Source organism: Leucopleurus acutus, assembly GCF_964270905.1.
Source record: "Leucopleurus acutus genome assembly, chromosome: 21".
NCBI classification, from domain to species: Eukaryota; Metazoa; Chordata; class Mammalia; order Artiodactyla; family Delphinidae; genus Leucopleurus; species Leucopleurus acutus.
This window is the reverse complement of record NC_139163.1, coordinates 29,249,905-29,269,026: the sequence shown is the minus strand read 5'-3', so window position 1 is coordinate 29,269,026 and position 19,122 is coordinate 29,249,905. Positions and strand designations below refer to the sequence as shown.

At 46.0% G+C, this 19,122-nt stretch overlaps 1 protein-coding gene across 1 annotated transcript; it reads right to left on the bottom strand.

Moving 5' to 3' along the window:
- Nucleotides 1–4,038: 4,038 nt before the first annotated feature.
- Nucleotides 4,039–15,959, bottom strand: PLPBP (pyridoxal phosphate binding protein). Its single transcript, XM_082863920.1, has 8 exons — nt 15,028–15,959; nt 12,946–13,053; nt 12,832–12,867; nt 12,259–12,334; nt 8,985–9,119; nt 7,172–7,314; nt 6,286–6,384; nt 4,039–5,427 (listed from the first exon to the last, which is right to left on the bottom strand). The coding sequence occupies exons 1-8, from the start codon at nt 15,124–15,126 to the stop codon at nt 5,293–5,295; spliced, it is 831 nt and encodes a 276-aa protein (XP_082720046.1). The 5' UTR covers nt 15,127–15,959; the 3' UTR covers nt 4,039–5,292.
- Between the last annotated feature and the right edge of the window lie 3,163 nt (nt 15,960–19,122).

Sequence of the window (19,122 nt, the reverse complement as noted above, 5' to 3'; positions counted from 1 at the left end):
TAGCCCCGTCAGCTAGAGACACTGAGCTTTCATCCAAACCAGACCTTCCCTCCTCCAGGTCCCCACTTGGGGGAAGGGGGGCAGAGAGCACAGCCCTGGAGCCAATTTCAGAACTTTTTAAACCTTTGTCCCCTATTTTGCTCTCTCTTCTGAAATGTCCACGAGGCCACCTTCCACTCTGGGTCCCCCTCACTCCACCCTCGTCCTCCAAAGGGCATTTTTGTTGCTACTGCAGAAACAGGGAGTTCGGGGGACCCCGAAGTACGGAGCAGCTCCATCAAAGCAGCAAGGGCTCTTCTGTGCCTCCAGTTCTGGAGAAGCCAAATCAAAGGCAAAGCCTGAATGCCTCTTGCTCGCGGCCAATAAAAACCTTGCTTCAGTGCCGGCTTCCTCTGCTGAAATCAGATATCCCAGCAATAAACAAGTCCGAAGGGCAGGGGAAAGCTCTTATTTTTTTCTTCTTATTAGTTTTTCTTCCTTATAAAAAAAAAAAAAAAAGCCCTCTCCTATAACAGGATGCCTGCCCCAGAAACTTGAGTGCAGAACTGTGCTCTCTCCCGCTCTGCACCCCCGACTCCAGAATCCTAACCCCCAGGCTCCTGCAGGCAAGGGCGGGGCCTTGAACACTTGAAGGCTTTGCTCAAAGGCAGGTCAAAGGGGGTTGGGGGGACAGGCCTTGCAGCCTGGGTAGCTGGCTGCCAGCTTACAGGGAGAGCTGGGTTCTCGGCCTTTGGCTGCTGGTGGCAGTCAGAAACGAGAAGTGGAGTTAGGACAAATTGGGCCCACTTTTTCCTAAGGTAATCCTTCTGAAGTCCCCTCAATGCAATGCAGGCTGTGCAAAGCCCAGCACCGTGGGGTTTTGTGTTGAGTGCACAGTTGAGAAATCCAGACAAGGGGGGTCATGTGGCATCAGAGGGGCTGGGAGGGCAGAGGACTTGGGGTTTTGCTTCCCCACCAGCTCTCTCCTGGGCACTCCCTTCCATGCCTGTGGCCTGCTGAGGAGCACCCTCTCCTAAGAGCTGACATCTCTCCCCCTCTCCCCACCCCCAAATAGGTTTTTAAGTGACTTTGCTGTCAGAGATGCTATTCTGTTTGTTTTTCCTTCTGACACTATCTCTCTGGAGAGTTTCTGGTCAAGAGAATTATGTCGAGGCTGCAGATTGCAAGAGAATTGCGCCTAATGGGGAACAGACAGACAAGACACCTTTCATGTCCAGCCAAGTTTTTTCTTCCCCCCTCCTCTTTCTCTCTCTCTCTCCCAACTTCTCATCTTCCCTTTTTGGCTTCAAAGTTGGCCCTAGTTTGAGTTAGTTTCTTCGGTACAGCTGGTGAATAAGGTCACACATTGATTTTATTTTGGAGATTGGCAGCTGGGTCAAGCTTAGCTCTGAAGCTGGGGAGAGGCGTGCCTCTGCTGGTGCAGGGGTAGGGGAGCCCCCAGCAAGAGCGCAGTAAGCCAGCTCACGGAAAGAACCTTCGAGAAGGCCGTCGGCACTCCAAGGATGCCTTCTGCTCCTTTGTGGTCTCAAATCAGGAGCCGGAGCTTGTGTTCATTTTAAATACAAGAGTGTTGCCGAAAACACCCCTCACCTCTGTCCCCACTGCGTGCCATGTCAGCTCACTGTGCTGCAGTTGATAGAAAAAAAGAGTGTTAGTTCTGAGGTCCCCTGGGACCTTGAGGTGCTTCTAGGAGAACTCTACCTTGTGAATAGCTGCTCAGCCACACGCAGCCCGAGTATCTACAAACTGGGTGAAGTTGGGTGCTGCTGGGTGTGGTGGGAACAACGCGGGTGGGAAAGAAGGACCCTCTCTTTACCTCAAACAAGCTTCTTGAGGGGCGAGCAGATTAGTAAAACATCTCGTGGACGGCTGGATTCTTTCGCTCTTAGTCACGAGGCTGATGTAATAGCATTCAACTGATTTCATGGTAAAGACAGCCGCAGTTCCCGGAGCAAATCAGTTCAATTGCACCACTGCACATCCATCCTCATAGAAGCCCTCCAGGGACTGGGGGCGAGGCCTTCCTCCTCCAGTGCTTTGGTGGGAAGCCCAGGGCCATTTCTTGTCTGAAGAACTAGGATGTCTTGGATTTTCAGAATGTCCCATTTGACCTCCTTCCTCCCGGCCCAGCCTTGGGGAACAGAATTCACTGCCCATCTAGCTCTGGGGGCAGGAGGACACAGTCCGGCACACCCTGAGCCCTGCAGCCTGTGGCACAGTTTGAATCTGTTTGGGGGGAAATAGGGTAAAAGAAGGGGAAGGCTGATTTCACTCAGGCTGCGTTTAATTCTCTCCTTCCTTCTCATCCCCTCTACTTGTGGTTTCAAAGTTTGTTCTGCATCAAGATGTGTCAGTTCTCAACAATGACTGCAGGCTGGAAAACATACATTTCTATCATGGTAAGAAGGTTCTCTCTCTTTTTTATTTAAGAAGGTTCTCTTAAATGAAGCTTACAGGGAGTTCCCTGGCAATCCAGTGGTGGCCCGGGTTCGATCCCTGGTCAGGGAACTAAGATCCCGCAGGCTGTGTGGCACTGCCGAAAAAAAAAAGCAAAAAAAAAACAAAAAAACAAAAAACACTAAAACCAAAACCAAAAACCAAAAAAACCCTAAACTAAATGAAGCTTATAAATCTAAGAATATGCCGCTTACTAACTATTAAAGCCTGAGACAACAGAAGAGACCAATGTGGTGTGCTGTGGTGACCAAGCTCTGGAACAGGAATCAAAGGTCTTGAGTTTATTTCTTGTCCTGCCACCAACCCACTCTGACCTCAGGCAAGGAGCACACTGAACCTTCTCTGGGCCTCCGAGCTGTCTGCGAAGGGACACCGCCCAACAGCCTAAATCACCCTACCCGCTGCCGTGAGGGCAAAACGAGCGGATGTAGGGGATGGTGCTTTATGTGCCATGAATGATTAAAAAAGGGGGGAGAGGAGTACAGTTTGACTATTAAGAGGTTGCTTTTTTAAGAGGTGCAATGAGTCTGGGAGGAACTTCCAGAGGACAGAGCCTTGATGGGTTACTGGGAGGCTCTGAGTGGCACCAAGCAGAGCGGGGCCCAGGAGGTTGACAGTATCGTCACAGAGACAGGCTGCCTGGGTGGGTCCGACCCAGGACAGCGTGCCGTTGTCACTCCGGAAACCTGCTGTGGATACTGTCACGGCTTTGATGCAAATCTGTGAGTACTCATGCCCGGCCCGTGTAACAAAAGACAAAGTCACAACTTTGCTGTTTTCTCTCCGCAAAAGGTCCCGGCCTGTGGTGGGCACACCGGACAGACATACTTTGAGTTCCTTTCCTGATCTGGGTTTGAGTCCGTCTCTCCGGGCTCCCTTGCTTCGTTGTTCTTGATTTCCAGGCACAGGCCAGAGGGCTCTCTTGCTCAGACCCGTTTCTCACCCAAAGGTTCCACAGTCACCCTCAGGACCCTCAGCCGAGTTCGAAAAGAAATGCTGTATCTGGAAGAACCCTGTGACTCTGCAAGAGTCGGCCATATCACTTGGGAGAATCATATCCTCCCTGCCTTCTGTTTCTGCCTTAAAGGAAGGGGTGACGGGCGGCAGCGTCTGACTAGAGAACCGGGAGGGCAGCCTGGAGGAGGTGGCGGATGCTGTGAGCAGTGGGCGGGGCGCACTCTTGGGCTCCCGGGCCCCCTACCCTGTACCCACTCCCAGGCAAATTTGAAAAAAAAAATAAGGGGTGAGACTTCGGATGACAGCCTCTTCTAGAGTAGTCTGGGGACAGTGGCGCGCCAAAGCTTGCCCCTCAGGTTAGCCAATGTCGCCACCTAGAGGCAGTTTTAAGATTTTCTTACAGCAAGAGGCAACCTCTTTATTCTTGCAGTTCCTGAAATGCCAACATTTCACTTTCTTGCTCTTAGAAGTTCAGAATCCCTCTTTCATCCGCAGTCTGGCTTTGGCTGTATCTGTGACCCGCAGGAAGCCCTTCTCCAAAGCTGTACGATGCCAGTGACGGGCACAGTGGCCTCCTATCGGGTCCAAGGCCCCCCTCCTGTTATACTCACTCACTACACCAGATGGAGAAAATAAATCTTTTAATCGCTTTGTAATTGGCATAGATGGCATAATTCAGACTCACATTTTTATTTAATAGACTGAAATATCACACTATAGCTTTGATTGAAACAGTACAGGAATCATAATGGTTTAAGTTTTACAAAATTTCATTTCGGCAGGAGCTTAATGGAAGTTGTTTCATAAAATTAGAGACTGGGGCTTGAATAAGTAAGAAAAACCCACCTAGAAAACAAACAACGACCCAGACTACAGTTGTCTGTTGTGACTATCCGAGAATTGTGCTTTCTGGGTTTTGAAGAGCTAGCTACTCCATTAACGTCAAGACTTGCAAAATTCTGCCTTATAAACATGGTTGGGAGGGGAGGCTATAAATATGCCTAAAAAGTGCTCCCAGGAACAGGAACCTCAAAGCCAGGCTTTGTTGAAACTGTGAGCCTGAACTGGCTTTGAGGGAATCTTTCATATCTGGGGAGCTATGAGATAAGAAATCATCATAACGGGGACTATGGTGGCGGAAAAATCGTATCATTTGATGGTCATCACCGTAGGGCCCAGGGCAAAAGCTCAAAGTCCTGTCTCTGGAGGAGGACGTTAGAAAGGCCCAAGGACCGCTTGTTAGTTGCCCTGTAATTTTCAGGGTCAGCACCACACGGTGGCTGAGGACACAGCTCTCATCAGCCACAATGTGGGTCTGGAGGACTAACTCAAGGCAGGTCCTGAAGTTACCTGTACTGCCACTCCAGAGTGGAGACCAACGTTTACTGGCTGGGGTGGAGACTGGGGGCAGAAACCACGCTGCTCCAGAGCAGCAGAGATGGCTACTCAGTGGGGTTTGTACGGAGTTGGTAACAGGGAACTTTCTATTGAAGTGGACGACAAGTGAGAATCCCTCTGACTTTGGTGATTATAGGCATCGACAGTCAGCAAGTTTGAACCTGGGAAAGGCATTCATGGGTTGGTTGGTGCTCCTGGGCAATGTTCAAGCCTGAACTCAACTCCTGACTAGTGCCCAGGTACCTGTTCTGCAGAAAAGTCTGGATTCCTCAAATCCAATCCAAAGTCACTGCTTGAAGTGAGCTTCCTGCGTCAGACACTAAGTCAGATGGTTTCCATCCACGCACATAATGGTCGGCGTGCTCTTTCCAGTTCCCGAGGAGGGTGTGGTCGTGCTGTGACGTGGGGCACGTGGAAGCGAAAGCCCAGAGTAGTGCGTAGTCAGTTTTCCTGGACCCGGCCCTTGGGCTGGGCCGCTGCTCAGTGTGCCCGGGCCACCTCCGCCGCCGGGGCCTTCAGCTCTGCTGCAGCCTTGTCGGGGGCAGGTTTCCTGGAGTAATCTCGCTCTCCAAAAATGGTGCTTCCTATTCGGACATTCGTAGATCCCACTTCAATCTGTGGGAAAGGAGTACCGAGGGCTGAGTTTAACGTAATGAAACGCAGCAGACGCTGAAGCTGCGCCTCATCTGAGGGGCTTCTCGGAAGGACAACGATGACGCAGCTGCAGAGGACTATGGGGCAGTGGTTCACCAGGAGAGGGTGTTTAAGAAATAAGTAAGGGGACTTCCCTGGTGGTCCAGCGGTTAGGACTCCGTGCTTCCACTGCAGGGGGCCGGGTTCGATCCCTGCTCAGGGGACTAAGATGTTGCAAGCCACGTGGCGCGGCTTAGATCCTCCTGAGCACAGGATCTAATTCCATTTTACTTATAAACACAAAGTATTTTTGCATTGCTTTAGAATATTCTATTTTCCACACGAGCTCCTACTGTATACCTGGAGGAAAGTTTATAGTGTGATTTTTGGAACACTTTATCAAGTTACTCACTGCCCCAGAAGATCACGTATGTGAGCTGTTATACAGCACACCTGTCAGAACGTACTTAGAGCTGCTGCCATCGTGGTGAATCTACACGTACGACGAGGCATCAGACTGCTTCGTCATGACTTACTGTCATGTAGCCACGCCCAGGCATGAACACAGTGAAATGCCTTTTTAAGAAGCTGTAGTTTAAGTTCTTCTTATTTTCCTTTAGATTCCACTTAGGGAATTAATTTAAAAAATTATGTGTGGGGCTATAATTCCTATACACTTCATTTCAAAAAAGAAGCAGCTGGGGATGCTAGTATAGGTGAGAGCCAGCACTCCTGGGCACCTAACGCTACAACGAGGTTTTTCTGTAGCAAAAACACATTCTTGCTGGGGGCCTTTGGACCCGAACTTGAGGCACTGAGGGTGCCGGGGAGGACACTCACCGCATGCTGGAAGTCCATGGACATGCCCATGCTCAGCTCCACCTGGTCGGCAGGAATGCTCAGCTTCCTGCACAGCTCCTCCCGGAGGGAGAGTAACACCTGACAGAGAGACGAGTGTGACATCCATTTATCCCTGCCTTCTCCGAGGATGCCTGAAAGCGGCTGAATCTCAACATCTCTGACAGAGATTCTTTATTCCTCATGGTTTCAAGCCCTGTTAAAATTGCTGGAAGTGGACTTCCCTGGTGGCGCAGAGGTTAAGCAACCGACTGCCAATGCAGGGGACACGGGTTCGATCCCTGGTCTGGGAGGATCCCATGTGCTGCGGAGCAACTAAGCCCGCGCACCACAACTACTGAAGCCCGTGCGCCTAGAGCCCGTGCTCCGCAACAAGAGAAGCCACGTCAATGAGAAGCCCGCGCATCGCAACGAAGAGTAGCCCCCGCTCACCACAACTAGGGAAAGCCCGCACGCAGCAATGAAGGCCCCATGCAGCCAAAAATAAATAAATAAAATAAAATTTTTTAAAAAGATAGAAAAAAAATGTTTTAAAAAAATTGCCAGAAGTTACTGAAAGGTTTTTTTTTTTTTTAGCAAATTCTCCTCCTTTTCAAGAAAGCTGTCAGTCGTTGGGGAGGAAGTCAGAGCTCATTTTCTCTAAAGACCGCGTCAGGCAGGTTCACACTGAGCCGAGAAGGGTCTTTGGAGGTTTGGGGATCTGTTCTGTGTCCCGTATGAGGAGAGTTCCAGAAGAGGGTAATCATATAACATGACAGGCAACGCCCGGGATGTCTGTGGAGTTGACGGCAGCGGCCAGCCCTGCTCCAGCACCTCACCGGATGCTTGTTTGGCACGTGAGCAGCGCCCCACCCCGGGCCCCGAGTACCTGGAAGTCTGGGTTCGGTCCTCGACTAAGATCGTGCCCTAAGCTCCCGATGGTCATCAGCCCCACGAACTCCAGGCTGGGGCACTTGGCGCTTATGTGTTCCACCACGGCCACCATCTCTGCAGGGGGCAGGCCGTGTTTGCCTTCACAAAAAGAAACAGAAGACACATAGAACATACCAAGATGTTCCAGGAAGCCAGAGGAGAGCCCCTTCTCATCCCTTCCTTATGACGGAGGAGGTGGCTCTCAGACAAGAGGACTTCTTGGAAGAACTTGTCCTCAAGACCGAAAGAGTGACTTTACATTGAGGTCTCCGTGTGTGTTACTCCCCTTCTGACCTGGTTCTGAGTTTCTCAAGGGAAGAGCTCTAAACTGGATTCTCTTTATTCTATCTCAGCATCTGAGAACAGCTAGAGTAGAAGGAAAAGAAAGAACACTGCTTTTCTTGAGACACCAAGAAGATTCACATCGCCAAAATGCCAGATTAACCCGAGAATTATTTTTCCAAATCTGGTATTTCTACCATTTTATTAATTTATTAGAATTGTAAAAAAATAAAAAATGAAGTATATATTACATAGTTTTGACTATAACTTGCAAAATTTAACTGAACTCGCTAATTAACAAGCAGAGGAGGAGTCTGCAGCAAATGATTATTTGTTATACAGTTATGAGGATGGATACTGTCCTTCTCTAATTTAACAAATGGAGATGCTAACATCCACCAATCTTTAATTGGGGCAAAGGACAGCCACTGATCAGGAAATGATGTAACAGACTTGATCTGGAGTCAATTTCAGATTTACCTATATTGATAATGTATTGTAGAATCTAGGTACATGTACATATAATGATAATTGTTAAAATTTACTGAACACTTCTGTGCCAGGCACATGTGCCAAGTCCTTAGAGCTTTTCATTAAATGCAGTAACTGGATGAAGTAAGTACTCTTACTTTCTCCATTCTAAAGAGGGGGAGACTGAGGCACCGGGAAACCAAGTACCTTTCCCAAGGTCACACAACCAGGAAATGTGGAACTGGGATGTGGATCCAGGTAGCCTGACTCCAGGTAGCCTGACTCTAGGCCCCATGCTTGTTCCTTCAGCCTAAGCTTTGTAGGCAAATGACTGGTCTGTAAACACTTATTCTTAACAAAGAGCTAACAGGTAAGATGCTCAGGGCTCTATAGCAACAGCTTTACCTCCATTTCCACGTTCAAGCCTCACAACACCCTTGGGAGTACTGCCCTGCTTGCACTGCCAGATAAGGCAGTGAAGTACGGAGAGGTTAGGTACGTTACTCAAGGTTACAACGCTGCAAGTGGTGGAGCTCAGACTCCAGGTCTGTCTGATTTCAGAGCCCAGGTTCTGTTTACTATTTTACATTGTTAACCCAAGCCCCATAAACATATTCACTGATTGGTACTCACAGTGATATTTCTTCCATTTTCTCCTAATGTAACATTAAATAGTTTTGTTAGGTCCTGAGAAGTATTATACATGTAAAACTGCAATCTCTTTCAGGAGGGATGGTGACCTCTGAGAATTTTCAGGATCAAAGTCACAATGCCCTTCTCGATTCCCCTTGCCCACCTCCTCAAAAATTAGGAAATAACAAACCATGATGTATTAAAGAATTACACGTGGACAGGTTTGGATGTCACTGTGCCGAGACCCTACATACAACAGTTTCCTTAAAGGCCTGTGACTTCTTTCTGTAACCTTAGGTATCAGATGCTTAGGCCTGCCATTCTTCCTGAGGTACAACCATCCTAAGGGGAGAAAAGTCTGCAGTCCAGGTCTGGTCACTTACTCTCCTCTCCGCTGGTGTTAATCTGGACCATAACCTTTAACCTTTCGGGAGAACCTTTTTTCTGCCACGCACTGTTCACTTTGTCTGCCAGCTTCACAGAATCCACTGTTTCCAGCATGAAGAGATTGGGGACAGCTGTAACGAGAAAGAGGCCAGGTCATTCTTCACTCACCTGACCGCAGCAAGCAACACACCACAAAGCTTTTCTTGGTAGACAGGAAAATAATTTCCCAGGAAAAGGACAGTTAAGTCTCAGTTCTGCTAAGACTTATGCGACAGTTTACTAGATATTAAGTTCGAATGTCAGCCCATTGCTGTCTAATCAGAAAACACGAATAAGGAAAGGGAGGTGATGACGTGCTACAATCAGGCGGCACACTAATAGTTTATAAATTAGGAGTTTGGGAGTAACATATACACACTACTATATATAAAACAGATAACCAACAAGGACCTACTGTATAGCACAGGGAACTATACTCAACATTTTGCAAAAACCTATATGGGAAAAGAATCTGAAAAAGAATCTATCTATCTATCTATCTATCTATCTATCTATCTATCTATCTTAATCACTTTGCTTTACATCTGAAACTAACACAACATTGAAAATCAACTATACTTAGGAACTTCCCTCATGGTCCAGTGGTTAAGAATCCACCTTCCAATGCAGGGGATGTGAGTTCGATCCCTGGTTAGGGAACTAAGATACCACATGCCGTGGGGCAACTAAGCCCACACGCCGCAACTACTGAGCCCATGCGCCACAACCAGAGAGCTCGTGTGCTGCAACTACAGAGCCCATGTGCTCTGGAGCCTGCACGTCACAACTACAGAGCCCACGTGCCACAACTAGAGAGCATGCATGCCACAACTAGAGAGAAGCCCACACACTGCAACTAAGACCTGACGCAGCCAAAAATAAATAAATATTAAAAAAAAGAAAATAAACTATACTTCAATAAAAAAAAAATTAAAAAAAACAATAAACAGTGAAAAAAAAAAGAAGCTGATAATTGTAGAGATTCTGAATGGCAGGCTTGATCTGATTAAATCTCAGTTCAAACTAAGAGAAACAGGCCAAGATGACAATAAGGAAAGGTTAAAGAGTGAAAGCTAAAGTGCTCCCTGGGCCTGATATCTCCATGTCTTTAAACTTCCTGGGATGGGGATGCTCTTATTCAACAAGGACATTAGAATGACCACTGACAGCTAAGGGAGATACTTAGCTGTCATCAAAACCAACTTCTTTCCCAAAGATGCATTTAGTCTTGCCTCAGATAAAAAACAACAAGACAGAAGCAACATCAGCAGCTTACGTTTATTAAACACTGAAATCCTCCAGGTAATATGCTAATCACCTTATTTGCATTCTTTTTTTTAAATTGAAGTATAGTTGATTTACAATATTGTGTTAGTTTCAGGTATAGAGCAAAGTGATTCAGCTACATATATTCTGATTTTTTTCCCATAAAAGTTATTACAAGATACTGAATATAGTTCCCTGTGCTACGCAGTAGGACCTTGTTGTTTATCTATTTTATACATAGTGGTGTGTATCTGTTAATCCCACACTCCTGATTTATCCCTCCCCCCACCCCTTTCCCTTTTGGTAACCATAAGTTTGTTTCCTGTGAGTCTGATGCTGTTTTGTAAATAAGTTCATCTTGTCCTTTTTTTTTTAGATTCCACATATAAGTGATAGCATATATCTGTCTTTCTCAGCCTTACTTCACTTAGTATGATAATCTCTAGGTCCATCTATGCTGCTGCAAATGGCAGAATTTCATTCATTTTTATGGCTGAGTAATATTCCATTGTGTATATGTACCATATCTTCTTTATCCATTCATCTGTTGATGGACACTCAGGATGCTTCCATGTTCTGGCTATTGTAAACAGAGCTGCTATGAATACTGGGGTGCTTGTATCTTTTCGAAATAGAGTTTTCATCTTTTCTGGATATATGTGCAGGAGTGGGATTGCTGGATCATATGTCAGTTCTATTTTTAGTTTAAGGAACCTCCATCCTGTTCTCCGTAGTAGCTATATCAATTTACATTTCCATCAACAGTGTAGGAGGATTCCCTTTTCTCCACACCCTCTCCAGCATTTATTATTTGTATAATTTTTGATGATGGCCATTCTGAATATGTTTAAGACCATGATTCTTGTGATGGTTTCATAAGTGCAAACATATGTCAAAACTTATCAAATTAAATATGTGCAATTTATTGTATGTCAATTATACTTCAATAAGGCTGTTTTAAAAAATAAGTACAGGTTACTTTAATTTTGACACCTTGAGAGAAGTAAGTATTCAGTTATTCAGGAAGATTTCCACCTGTCATTTTCACACAGTTAAGTCTTTCTATAGTTAATTCTTAATTTTACTTTATTTACTGTATGTTACTATATATTGTATTTTATTATTATATACTTTACTTGTAGTATTGTATATTATTGCACTTTATTTACTATAGCCTTTCATTTAAAGGGAAAAGGACAAAAGTGTCTCCTTTGCCAGCTGAAAAATTTTATGGGCTTTAATTCCTTATAATTTATTTCAAAGACCACCAAAAAATACCTAATGTGAGGTAGGGTAGGTTTCCAAGTATATATTACCCAGTCAATTGTGAGTTCATTCTTTTCTTACACGTTTTCCCTTATATTAAGAACGAAGATTTCCTAATGCCATCTGCAGCAACACAGATGCAACTAGAGATGATTATACTGAGTGAAGTAAGTCAGAAAGACAAATACCATATGATATCACTTATGTGTGGAATCTAAAATATGGCACAAATGAACCTATCTATAAAACAGAAACAGACTCACAGACACAGCGAACAGACTTGTGGTTGCCAAGGGGGGCGGGGGAGGGAGAGGGACAGACTGGGAGTTTGGGGTTAGTAGATGCAAACTACTATATATAGAATGGATAAGCAACAAGGTCCTACTGTACAGCACAGGGAACTATATTCAACATCCTGTAATAAACCATAATGGAAAAGAATATAAAAAGAGAATGCATATATGTGTATAACTGAGTCACTTTGCTGCACAGCAGAGATGGGTACAACATTGTAAATCAGCTATACTTCAATTGAAAAAACAAAATTGAAAAAAGAACTAAGATTTCTTTCCCCAAAGAAACTCCAAAGCACAAATGGTGAATCAGGAATACTCTAAAATCTTCTCTCTTCCACAGAAGGTACCGTAAGTGATACAATGATGAAAAAATTGTGTCTTCATATTTAGAGTTTTATCTTACCCATCAACTTGTTGACATTTTGTTTCTGTAGATGGCCAATGAAGTGCCATTTGATCTCAGGACACGAAGACAGAATCTGAAGAGAAAGAGGTGAGCGTGTTTGACTTAGACTGTGCGGAGGCCTTGCCCGCCCACATACCTTGCACGCTGCCTTCTGACCTTTCCCCTCTATGCAATAAACCACTACTGTCATCTTCCGTCAGGCTCCTAAGGATACTTAGAGAAAACCTGAAGGCTTCTGTTCTATTTCTCTTCCTTGTTCCCATCCACTCTCTCCTTCTTTCAGATATTGCCCATTAAGAATGAACTGATTAAAGCTTTCAAATCTCAAAAGGATCCAAGATTACAGCAAGCTCCTAAAAATCACCATTTTCAAAAAGCCACAAAGGAAAAAACTATGATCTTAAGAAAGAAAGAAAATCTAGATGAGAAATGTTTAGGGCTCAAGGTGAAAGCAGACATTTCTACCGCCAGCCCGACCTCCAGCTCTAAAACTCAACCACCGACGTGGGTCTAATTTTCAACTGAACAGCCAAGACTGAGATACAAACTAAGAATTCAGATTCCACTTACTTTAGGATTTGATGCTTTTTCAAGCAGTTCCTGAACCTAGAGGGTAAAAACAGAGCAAGTCAGAAGCCTGGCATACGTGACTCTTCCGAGGGCAGCGTGGAAAAGGGTTCTTACATAGTTCTCCCCGAAAGTGCGCTGCCCGTGACTGTAGGCCTCGATCACCATGTCTGCAGGTTTGGTTTTGCTGACCGCTACTAGCCGGGGCTGGATGGCTGGGAGTTCCTGCCAAGAGGAAAAGACCCAGATGAATCAAAGGTTGGAAATATTATCCCAATAAGCCCTGTAGGACATCCTGTAGAAGAGACTGGCAGAGATCTTTAACTTGGCATTCTGGAAGATCCATTTTTCCAATACTGCAGGGAGATCAGTGTCAAATGATGTTGATCAAATGTCTTTTGTATGCGTGGCATCTAACTCTAATACGCTAGCTACCTTAACATCTAGCAGAAGACCTTTCTCCCTCAGGAGAGCTGGGCAGGTAAGTAAGAGCAGGATTTCCGTAGAGCCTGGTCTTTGACCGACAGTATCAGCATCACCTGGGTCCTGCTCCAGACCCACTGGATCTGAACCTCAGTCTGGAGTCTGCGAATCTCCTTTAAATCAAGCTCTCCGGATGAGTCTCTTGCATGCCAAGGTTGGAGGTTTAAGAATCACTTTGCCAAGAGAAGGCATTGCTCTCTGACTAGAAGGGAGGCCACTTCTGGCTTCTGAAACCCCGAGGTCAACAGTCTTGGAAACTCATCTGGGTCCTGGTGTAATTATCAGTATTGCCCACAGGCACTCTCAAAAGCAGCCTGCTTAGGGCAACTCTGTAACTTATTGTACAATCTAATCAGGAACCAGCAGCAGAACTGAGCCAAGGACACAGAAGGCTCTGGACTCAGGATTAGACCTAGCTGACCCCCCTGTCATGGCCATTACCTAAAGAGCAGCTTCCCTGGACTCCGCTATAACCAAATCCACACAGGGAAGAGATTCACCTATCCCCATATGGCTCAGTTTTCAGGTACCCCATCACCCTCTGGAATTTTTACAGAATCACAGAGTTCTCAAAGGGCCTGAAAAGTTACAATGATTAGCAAAGAGTTTTCCCTTCCTTCTGAGGGCTGCACTGCCAACCTTTGGAGACCATGTCATAACTCCTAGGATTATGCGGATGAACTGACAGTTTCTAGAGAAAAAAGTGGAATAGGCAGCCCACCTGCCTGAGAGTTATACTGGGAGCACCCCCTAGCGTGATTATTTATTAGGGGAATCTCTAGCTTTTTCTTGGAGAATCACAAAAAAATTAATGCTGGAAGGGAGCTTAGAGCTTTCCATTGCCTGTACATATGAGGAAACTGACAGCCCGAGCAGTTAAGTGACTTGTTCAAGGTAATGTCTAAGTAACAGCCAAGTAAAGGCCACACTAATACGGGTCTTCTGTCTCCAGGCCAGCATTCTCAGCTCTAACACCATAAATGCTTGATCAGGGAAAACTTTGACCTCTCTATTCAAGCCTGTCTTACTCCACACAATTCAGCTTAAACTTGCACTGAGGGGGGAAGATACTGACCTTTGGTTTAGTGAACTTCCAACAGGAGAGGAAATATATATAAGGAAAAAAAAAAAAATCTCCCCGTAAACTGCTTCGGATTGGAGGTCAATTTCCTCCTGCCCCAAACGCGCAAGTGCAGCTCTGGTGCCTCCCTCCTAAGTCGGGCCAATCCACCCTGTCCTGCGCCAGCGAGGGGGGTGGGGGGACTGACATTTACTGAGCATATCTACTAGCTGAGACGCTGCCACACACGTGATCTCCGGCAGACCTGGCCTCCTTTGGCTGCTCTGGTAGTGGTCGTCTTCTCCTGCGGCCTCTGGGCACAGGTCTGGCCCCTCTCCCATCCGCGAAGGCTGCTGACCCCTAACACGAAGCGGGATGGAGAATGATCGCGCTGCCTGGAGACTGGTCATTTTCCCGGGATACCGACACCTGCTCCGACCAAGCCAACCTCCAGAAAACCTGACGTAAGCTGAGGAACCCCTTCGCTAGCCTTTTGGGGGCTCTGCAACCCGCGCCAATGCCAAGGCGGCGGGCAGGTCCCGCCCCTCCGGGAGACCCCTCTGCGTCACTGTGACGACCCATTCACACGCAGGTGTTTCCCCCCCACCCCGCCTCAAAGCGGCCGCCCACCGTCACCGCGCGGTCCCCTTCCTCACCCGCGGCCGCCGCGTCACCGCCTGCTGCACGCGCTCGTTCACCGCCCTCAGGGCGAAGCCGACCCCCAGCTCCGCAGACATGCTGCCAGCTCTCCACATCCCCCAGGGCCTAACGTCCAGCCCGGACCCCCGCTCCCCAGGCTGAGACCCCTTCCGGTCCCGCCCAGCTCACGTCTCCTTGTGCCCAATCACCGTTCACCACCGAGTCGTCTCAGCCAATCGTCAGCACGGGGCGGGACGGGGCCTGTGCGGCTGGCGGCCCCGGCCCCGGCCCCTCGGCGGCGCCATCTTGGGAAGGTCGCCGAGGAAGCCCGGCGGGGCTCCTGGGTGCGGAGCCGCTGCTGGCGTTGTTCCCGGGCCAGGGGGAAAAACGAGGGGCGGGCCTTCTGCGTCCGCCGTCTCTGCCGCCCCCGCGGAACCGAAGGGACGCAGAAAACGTGGCCTATGCCCGAGGTCCTCTTCCCGGGGTCCTTTGCTAGCGGATCAACAGGAGAAGCTGCTGGGGCGGGAGACATGCCTTTTATCTCAGATGATTCTCGGGAGGAACCGTTAAGAGATATAAAAGAAAACTGCAAAGAACATGGCAGGATTCAAATGTACGGTTATTTTCCTCTGGTCATCCTTTAGCCCAGTACTGCCCAGTGTAAGACACATATGTAATTTAAAGTTTTCTAATAGGCACATTTAAAAAACTACATTTTATATAGCCCAATATATCCAGAGTAAGGTTTCAATATGTAACCAATAGAAAAACTTAATGAGATCTCTGAATTCTTATTGTATTGATACTTAATTTACAAAACCCGGTGTGTAGTTTGGACGACAAGCCTCAACTCAGACTGTCCACGCCGCAGTCCCCCCGGTGGCAGGTGCCGCCTTCTGGGAGGAGAGCACAGGCAGCTTTAGACAGTCCAGCCTGGGCTCCGCACACATTCAGCCCAGTTCTTGAGTCTCCTATGTGTGTAGCTCTGGGCATATGAAGATCACAAACAGGATGAGGGGCGCAGTAGGAGCTTCCCTAGTGGCGCAGCGGTTGGGAATCTGCCTGCCAATGCAGGGGACACGGGTTCGAGCCCTGGTCTGGGAAGATCCCACATGCTGCGGAGCAATTAGGCCCGTGAACCACAACTACTGAGCCTGTGCGTCTGGAGCCTGTGCTCGGCAATTAGGGAGGCCCGCGCACCGCGATGAAGAGTGGCCCCTGCTTGCCGCAACTAGAGAAAGCCCTCGCGCAGAAACGAAGACCCAAGACAGCCATAAATAAATAAACAAATAAATAAATTAAAAAAAAAGATTAGCGCAGTAAAATACTAAGTTTAATAGTCGGATGGTGAAATGGTAGGTGGTGAGGCAAGTAGAGATGGATTTTGTTGCAGAAAACATTCTTGGCTGTACTGCTGTACTGTTGAAAGACTCTCAAGCATTAATTCAGCTTCATGAATGAGATGCTATTACGTTGGAGAAAGGGCTAAAGTTTGCTCTCCATGTTGTCTTGAGGTGACTGGGCTTCGAGCCTTCTGGAAAGAAAGGGCAACGTTCGTACTTTCTTCTCTCATCGTCTTCCCAGACCCTGGGAACTGAGATAGAATTTCACATGTCTGCCCTGGGAAAATCACTTTGAGCAGAACCTAGGGTCTTTGTCATGAAGGACTTCTTTTGGGGAAGTTTCCATCTACCACGAACACAAAACTGGGTTATCTGTAAACTAGGGTTGCAATAATTGTGTTCAAGTAAAATGTCTCTGGACTTGATAATTTCTACTCCTGCCAAAGTGATAAAGATTAAAAAATGACTAGACTAGCCCTTCATGGTGTGAATATACTAATAGATGCTTGTGGTAGAGGTGCAAGGTTGGAAGGCGCTAGCCGGCAGTCAGTGGTGGAAGGAACAAAGGGATTACGGTGATGGGGATCATGGTGAAGGGCTGTATAGCGGAAGGATTGGGTGAGCATGACATACTTCAACGGATATGCTATATAGAAAACATTTTAAAGACCATAAATACTTAACAGAACTAAGGGATGTATAATCCAGGTGATAGCTCACTATGACAATAAGTAGAAGTAACTTCATTTAATAAGTCAGGTCATTTCTTTGAATTACAAGGTCAACCTCCCCACCCCAATGGTGTATGTGAGTGTGGCTCCCCCAAAAGTATCAGAAGAGTGATTTAAGCTTTCAAGTTAATAAGGATAGTGGTGGCAAGATTGGGTGGTGGTGGGCATAGGACTGACACAAGTTGAATCTTGGTTTCATCACGAAACTGTGATCTTGGACAAGTAACTGAACTTCTCAGTTTTTCATTTATAAAATGGAGTCTGTCAATATCTCCTTCAGACTTGCAGTAAGGATCAAACAAGGTAGCATGTGACACACACTTAGCAGAGTGCTCCCCAAAGCAAGTGTTCAGTGAACACTAGTCCCTCCATTAGTCAACATTTATTGAGATGTTTTCTCTGTAAAGGAACCAGGGGAGACCAAGATGAGTAGGACAGGATTTATTGTGGATTCACTTCTAAGATACTTTTCATCTCTAACATTCTATGACCTTATAAAAATGGAAATAAAGGCAAAAAGATCATGGGGACCCCAGTCTCATTATGATTTCCCATTTTCCAATTTTTTATTTTAGCGTCTTAGCTGTACTTTTGAATGAATTTTATTCCACTTTTTCCTCCTTATTTTCATTTTTAGTTTCTTCCTCTTCCTGGGACATCAACCATCTAATTTAACCTTTCATCCTTCCATACTACTTAATCCTTGAAAAATGCAAGTCTGAAATCACCTCATCCCTAGTAATTGTCTTTAAATTGCTCCAACAGTTTGCAAGGACAAAGAAGAAAAGAGATTAGAAAGCCAAATATCCAGAGGAACCGGTTTCACAAACAATTTTATAAAAATCTAGTATACTTACCATAAATGCCATCAAACTTTTAAAATATACACCTCTGTAGTCTAAGGCCCTGAATTATGAGAAAAACATTTATGGATTTAAAAATTATTTCCTTTAGGGAATCCCCTGGCCGTCCAGTGGTTAGGACTCTGCACTTTCACTGCCAAGGGCGTGGGTTTCATCCCTGTTGGGATTAAGATCCCACATGCTGCGCGGCGTGGCCAAATATAAAAGTTTCCTTTTGAGTTTACTGTGATTCTTTCAGGGGGATTAAAAAAAAAAAGATAAAATAATACAAAATTACTGTTGCCTGGTTACTTGGCTCTGAAGAGAAATGGAAAAATAATGCCCATGTTCCAGTTTAAATGAATTCAGGTAGAGAAGCCATGTCAGCAATCCCTCAGCAAACATACTGTCACATTTGGCTTTTGAAATGTCAATATAGATTCTAGAACCCTAGACCTGGTGAGGACCTTTAGAGATCATTTGATACTTCATATAGAGAGGATGACATTTAAACCATCCCAAACAGCACAGAATCTCCCCAAGACCATCAGAGAAGAAAATGTTATCTGTGATAATCCCTGGATTTATTTTCTATTTGCAGATAACCACTTCTCCCTATTTCAAATTTTAGCCAGTCTTAAAGTAAAATCTTTCAAAATGCTCTATTCTGCGAGCCCATTTCCTCTTCTTTGGTCTCTGAGGAGCTAGACTATCTAGCTGACCATGATGCAACCTTTTTTTTTTTGGCTGTGCCATGAGGCGGGCGGGATCTTGGTTCCCTGACCAGGGATCGAACCCGTGCCCGCTGCAGTGGAAGTGTGGAGTCTTAACCACTGGACCACCAAGGAAAACCCGCAACTTTTTAAAAAAATTGAAGTATAGTTGATGGACAATATTATACGTTACAGGTGCACAATATAGTGATTCACAGTTTTTAAAGGTTATGCTCCATTTACGGCTATTTTAAAATATTGGATATATTCCCTGTGTTGTACAATCATGCAAGTTTTATAAAACCGAAGTTGCTAAACTCCCCTTCTGCCTTTTCTGGGGTCAACCATGAGATTTAGCTTTTAACTACTTTTTTTCTTTTGGTTTTAACATTTTTTCTTTCTAGCCTCTACAAGTCTTTTTAAATTTTAATTGGAGCCCAGAAGTGGGCAATTAATTTCAACAGGGCCAAACTGGCTAATTTT